At 61.6% G+C, this 6150-nt stretch overlaps 1 protein-coding gene across 4 annotated transcripts; it reads left to right on the top strand.

Moving 5' to 3' along the window:
- The first annotated feature begins 2098 nt into the window (after positions 1–2098).
- On the top strand, positions 2099–5205 carry LOC138814654 (FAD-linked sulfhydryl oxidase ALR-like). 4 transcript variants are annotated; one of them, XM_070003779.1, is made up of 3 exons: positions 2099–2292; positions 3386–3549; positions 4469–5205. In XM_070003779.1, exons 1-3 carry the CDS (start codon positions 2125–2127, stop codon positions 4629–4631), a joined length of 495 nt encoding a protein of 164 aa, XP_069859880.1. In that variant the 5' UTR covers positions 2099–2124; the 3' UTR covers positions 4632–5205. The 4 variants fall into 4 exon arrangements, with proteins under 4 accessions (XP_069859880.1, XP_069859881.1, XP_069859879.1 ...); XM_070003780.1 differs by lacking the exon at positions 2099–2292 and adding an exon at positions 2608–2907 and having other exon boundaries at positions 3353–3549; positions 4474–5205; XM_070003778.1 differs by lacking the exon at positions 2099–2292 and adding an exon at positions 2616–2907.
- The last annotated feature ends 945 nt before the right edge of the window (positions 5206–6150 follow it).

The following is a 6150-nucleotide window of genomic DNA, read 5'->3' as shown; positions in this document are numbered from 1 at the left end:
CATCACTCCTGCTTCTGGAATGACTTAGGGAAAAGGACACAAGATCCCAGAAGATGTAAGGCCTGGGTCAAGCTTGGGTGAGACCCCCATACCCCTTGCTTCCACTCTTTGGGGCGGTCCCTGGGGGATGCTCTGGCTCTGTGGGGGCTTTTTGTGTGGTGGAAGTCAGGGATTGACTGTGAGTGGGGAGTTAGGGGGACTTATTCTTGCCTGTTATCTTCCTCATTGGGTTACACAGTGACTGTTCATTGGCCTGGGTTCGAGGGACAGCCCCCTTGTTTGTGTGATTTGTGTTAATGTGTCACATTTCTTATGGGTGTTGCTATGTCTATTCTATCTGAAAAGCCCTGTAGGAGGGATATTGAACAAGGGAGCCATCTATAGTTATAAGTCTATGACAAAGAAAGTAATAAAATTTTATTACAGTACTGCTTTGCTTATGTATACTTTGAAGAATGAAGAAAGATGATCTTTAAGTAGAACTTGGAGTTATTACATCATTTTGCAGTTAGCGTCATTTTATCAGAAAGCAAGTAAATAAAATTCCCTATTACTGGCATCTATACAGTTCAATAACAGAATCTAAGCAGCAAGAAATGAAGTTGACAGTACAAAGAAAATCTAAGTCTCCAGAGCATCAGAACCACCCCCTCGCCCCCCCCCAAAAAAAAAGGTTAAGAAAATCTTATTACTTTTGAGTATAGTAAATAGCTCTTGGGCTGTGCCAGTGACACACACCTGTAATCCCAGCTACTTAGGAAAATGAGATTGAGGATTAAGTTTCTAAGCCAGCCCAGAGTAGGAAAGTCCACAAGACTCTGATTTCTACCAAAAAGCAAGAAATAGAGCTCAGGTGATAGAGTGCCAGTCTAGAGCAAAAAAGCTCAGGGACAGTCCCCAGGACTTGAGTTCAGGTACCAGTACTTGGCTCATACATACACACACACAGGAGCACAAAAGATAGTCACATAGTCCTTTTGCATGGCAAAATTAATAACCTTTTGTCTTTCTTAATGTTTTTTGTTAGTTGTGGGGCTTGAACTCAGGGCCTGAGCACAGTCCCTCAACTCTCACTGAAGGCTAGCTAGTGCTCTTCCACTTTGAGCCACAGCTCCACTTCTGGTTTTGTGGTGGTTAACTGGAGTTCAGAGTCTCACACTTTCCTTGTCCAGGCTGGCTTTGAACCACAATCCTCCAATCTCAGCCTCCAGGCACGAGCCGCCCGAGCCAGCTTCCTACTGCCTTTAGAGTACTCCCCACCTCCCACCAGCTGACAGGTTGCGGGTGGGTCCTTCCACCCGTGACCTCTGTCACCTTTGGCTTCGCTTTGGAGGTGCTCCCCGGCTGAACCCGCAGCCTACAGCCTCTGCCTGGCCTCACCGCCTCTGGCAGGTCTTGGCTACTGCTTGGGTTGGTGAGCAGAGGAGGCCTGCCTTATTCCCTGTCGTGCGTGGAGCAGAGGGGCCACCGCAAACAGTTACGAATGAATGAGCCCATGCAAGTAGTTGAGGAAGGCCAGGGGACGGGGCGGGGACGGCGGGGCCGGGGCCGGGGGCCGGGCCTCCACCCAGGCCGGCGGGGCCGGGGCCGGGGCCGGGCCTCCACGGAGGCCGGCGGGGACGGGCCTCCACCCAGGCCGCGGGGACGGGGGCCGGGGCTCCACCCAGGCCGGCGGGGACGGGGGACGGGCCTCCACCCAGGCCGGCGGGGACGGGGCTGGGGCCGAGCCTCCACCCAGGCCGGCGGGGACGGGGCCGGGGCCGCGGCTCCACCCAGGCCGGCGGGGACGGGGGACGAGGGACGGGCCTCCACCCAGGCCGCGGGGACGGGGGACGGGGGCCGGGCCTCCACCCAGGCCGGCGGGGCCGGGGGCCGGGCCTCCACCCAGGCCGGCGGGGACGGGGCCGGGCCTCCCCCGAGGCCGGGCTCCCGGGCGCTGCCAGGCCGCGCGTTGCCAGGGCCGCCCCGGGCCGCACCGCGCCCGCCTGTGTGCGGTCACACCCAGCCCCGCACCGCCGCGGCGGGCGCCGGCCGTCCGGCCGCAGACGGGTGGGGACGGCGCCCCGCTGAGGACGCAGAGCCCGACGCGCGCACGCGGGACGGGACCGGACGGTCCGAGCGGAGATGGGGGCGACGCGGGACCCGTCTCGGGCCTCGCCGCAGCCTCAGTCCCAGGACGCGACGCGACCCCGGCGCGTCTTCCATAACACGCTGCTGTTCTACTGGAGGAAGCGCGAGCGCCCGCACGGCGTGCGCACTCCGGGCCCGGCGCGGGTCAGCAGGCTCCGGGAGGTGCGGGGGACGCGGAGGGCGCGGGGGGTCCGGGCCTCCGCCTCCGGGTCCGCCGCCGCCGCGCGCTCCTCCCCGCCGCGGACGCGCGCCGCCAGCCCGCCCCGCGGCCCCGCCCACAGCCCGCCCCGCGGCCCCGCCCACAGCCCGCCCCGCGGCCCCGCCCACAGCCCGCCCCGCGGCCCCGCCCACAGCCCTCCTCGCGGCCCTGGCCCCGCCCCCGGCCCCGCCCCCCGCGCGAGCCCGGCTCCCCAGGGCGCCGCGGGCTCCGGCGGCCGCGCGCAGGCGGTGGCGCGCGCGCTGTCCTGGAGGCCGCTCTGGAGGCCGCTCTGGAGGCCGTCCTGGCCCGGCAGGCTGTGCGCGGGCAAGATGGCGGCGCCCGGCGAGCCTGCGCGCTCCTCCCGGGCCAGCCTCTTCTCCTTCCTGCCGGGAGGCTCGCGCTCCGTGGGGACGGACGACCTGGCGACCGACGCCCGGGGCCGCGGCGCCGGGCGCCGAGACGCCGTCGCCTCGGTGTCGGCGCTGGCCGCGGCGGGGCTGGGCGCGGAGGACGCGGCGCTGAGGCGGCCCTGCCGGGCCTGCGTGGACTTCAAGACGTGGATGCGATCGCAGCAGAAGGTGCAGACGCCCCGCACCCCCCGGCCCCCCGGGCCCCGGCCGCGCGTCGGCCTCCTCCGGGCCCGGGACCCCCCCGCCCGGACCGGGCCCGGGCCCCCCCCGCCCGGACCGGGCCCGGGACCCCCCCGGCCCCGCCCCCCCCCAACCCCCGGCCGGGCCCGAACTCTCCGCTTTGAGCCGCACTCGGCCCGGATTGGCAGCAAGACTTCCGTCCCCGGTCGGTCACAGGGCTGTTGGCTGAGGCTGGAACGAAGGGGGAGCTTTTTCTTTCCTTCTCTTTCTGTTCCTTCCCCCCACCCCCGCCCCCGGCTATGTGGTGCTGGGAGTTGAACCTACGGCCTCGAGTAGAGCGGGCGCTCTGCCACTGGCCTTCCTCGAAGGGGGAGCTGTGTGTGGGCTTGTGTGTGGGGGAATGAACTGACCCTTGGTCGGCCTACTTCTGCAGCGGGACATCAAGTTTAGGGAGGATTGTCCACAGGATCGTGAGGAACTGGGTCGCCACAGCTGGGCTTTCCTTCACACGGTGGCCGCCTACTACCCCGACCTGCCTACCCCAGAACAGCAGCAAGACATGGCCCAGTTCATGCGTTTATTTTCCAAGTTTTACCCGTGTGAAGAGTGCGCTGAAGACATAAGAAGGAGGTAAGCGGTGCTGTGCCTCTGCGGGCAACAGAGCCATACCCCTGGAGGGGTCCCCACGGCTGACCTCAGAGGCCAGCCAGCCTGGAGGCTCCCAGGAAGGGCCTCCCCACCACTTCCTATGTTTAGTTAGCACTTAGGGGCTTCTGGAGGCCCCTTAGCTCTAGGACTCTATTTCTGCCTAGCTTCCAGAGTTGGAATGCTGGCTTTAAGAACTTGGGAATTTGAATTTAGAGGTGTCCTGGTTGGTTGAAGCCTGAGGCTGCTAGAATGAGGTCTTCTCCTAGGTCAAGCACTAGGGCCTCCGGTGCTAGCAAACAGTTAGGTGGTTGTGCCAGGCCCCACCTCTCTGTGGCCTGCCAGAGACTGGGGTGAGGCTGCCTGATTGTTACAAGGTTGTAAAGTTGCCTAGTGTCTGCTTTAATGTCTTGCCCTAGGCTGGTTCTTAGCTGGGTTTGCCAAGCTCCCCAACTGGGTACGTGAACTCTTGATGGAGTCCACCCACGCTGGAAACTACAGGGTCAGGCCTGTGCTTGGCATCCCTGTCCCTTGGAACATGAGGGCCCTACCAGGATTAGCTCACTACAATGCCCCAGCTCGTCAACAAGCCTGAAGAGTCACCAACTTGCATTTGGGGGTGAGGAAGGGAGGTATAGACTCATGTGAGAGCTTGAACTCAGCGTCTGGATATTGTGCCTGGTGAGCTTTTTAGCTGGCTTAGGGTTAGGGTTACCACTTGAGCCACAGTTCTACTTCTGGTTGTTTGATAGTTAATAGAAGAGTCTCACAGACTTTTCCTGCCCAGGCTGGCTTGGAACCATGATCCTCAGATTGCAGCTTCCTGAGCAGCTAAGATTACAGATGTGAGCTCTGGGTACCCGCTAACCGCCACCTTCTTCCCTCCTGTGCTTCCCTCCTGCAGGATAGACAGGAACCAGCCCGATACCCGCACTCGGGCGTCCTTCTCCCAGTGGTTATGCCGACTGCACAATGAGGTGAACCACAAGCTGGGCAAACCCACCTTCGACTGCTCGAAGGTGGATGAGCGATGGCGTGACGGCTGGAAGGACGGTTCCTGTGACTAAAAGATGGACAGCCAGAGCCTGGGGGGTGTGGGCGGATGCCAGACAGAGCCTTGTGGGTGGCCTGGCTGGAGAAGGGTGTGCGGGGAGCTGATTAAAGTGCATCTGAGCCAGAACCTGTCATCTCCGTGGGATGGACCCCTCCCCTCAGGTCGGAGAGTAGAAGTGGAGGTATTCACTGTCGTGCCTCTCCGTTGAGGCCTGGCGGGGCTGCAGATGAGGGACGCAGGAGCAGCCGCACCGCCCCTGCCATTCAGTCTGCAGTCTTTTGTCCACCCTGTGTTCTAAGCCAGAAGGCCGTGGGCCTGGCTGCAGCACCCGGTGCCTGCCCTGTGTGGTCCGCCTGTGCCTGCCCACCCGCCTGGGCGAGGAACCTGCAGAGCTGTGGCTCTGCTTTGGCCCCTTGAGGGTTGAGGCCTAAGTGTGGGCTTTCCCTCGGGCAAAGGCCCGTCCTCCACGCTGCCTCCTCACTGCTCGGGACGTGGCCTTCCGTAACTGTGCCAGTCCTGTTAGCAGGGGGTTCTGGGACGGCTTCCTCAGAGTCTTAAGACCAAAATTAAATGCTGGAGGTGATGGAGGGTCTGGTCTTTGTGTGCTTTGTGCTCAGGGGTGGGCCCGCTTTCGGCTCTGGACTCCTCTGGCTCCTCCTGTCTGAGGTTTGGCTCCACGGGAGCAGGAGAAGGTACCAAGGTGGGAGCAAGCCAGAGTGGCTCCAGAACGGCAAGGAGGCCCAGGGGCTGGGGCAGAGGCCAGCACAGCAGAGGACACTGAGCAGGGAGGGAGGGGAGGCCCAGGCAAAAAAAAAAAAAAAAAAAAGCCCAGGGCTTGCAACCAAGGAGTAGCAGGGTGAGGAGCTGCCGAGATGAATGAGGAAGGGAGGAAAGTGGCTTTGAAGCTGGGAAAGCTCTCTAGGGTGGAGGAGGTAAAACCAGAGAATTCCCAGGGTGGAAAAGGAGTGGAAGACTGGGGCTGTGGCCAGGGAGTTGGCCGCAAGGACTTGCTGAAGGCAGTGTTTCAAGTTCAGGGTGACCTGGACTCGGCTTTTATGTTCTCCTCGTCCCCAGGCTGTATCCCAACCAGAGTAGCCAGGCTGCAGTGTGTGATCTGGAAGCCCCTGGCACCTTTGACTGCCTGGCATCTCAGGTAGAGAAGCCTCAGCACTGCATCTGGTGGCCAGGTGACCAATGAGAGACTAAAGCAGTTAGAAGTGGCTCCTCCCCCATTCAGGGTTCATCTGCCTCTCCCTTTCCCCCAATTAATGTGTGAACTTGGCCTGTTGGTGGGAGCTGTCACTTGACCACAGTCCCAGCCCTCCTTTGCTCTAGTCATTTTGCCTAAGGCTAGCCTCAGATCAGGGCTCTTCCTACACTCCCCACCCTGTCTGGATTGGAGAAGCTCACCCTGAACTTGGTTTACATCGTAATCTCTGACTCTTCTGCCGAGGCTGGCCTGGTACCTCGTTCCCTGAGTGTGTAGGGTTATGGTTGTGCACCACCTACTCTGTCCAGCCCCCTCTGGCATT

The sequence above is a fragment of the Dipodomys merriami genome, unplaced genomic scaffold (assembly GCF_024711535.1).
Source record: "Dipodomys merriami isolate MVZ:Mamm:240054 unplaced genomic scaffold, mDipMer1.0.p SCAF_60, whole genome shotgun sequence".
NCBI lineage: Eukaryota > Metazoa > Chordata > Mammalia > Rodentia > Heteromyidae > Dipodomys > Dipodomys merriami.
Note: the sequence above shows the minus strand (reverse complement) of the source record. Positions and strands in the feature narration are given on the sequence as shown.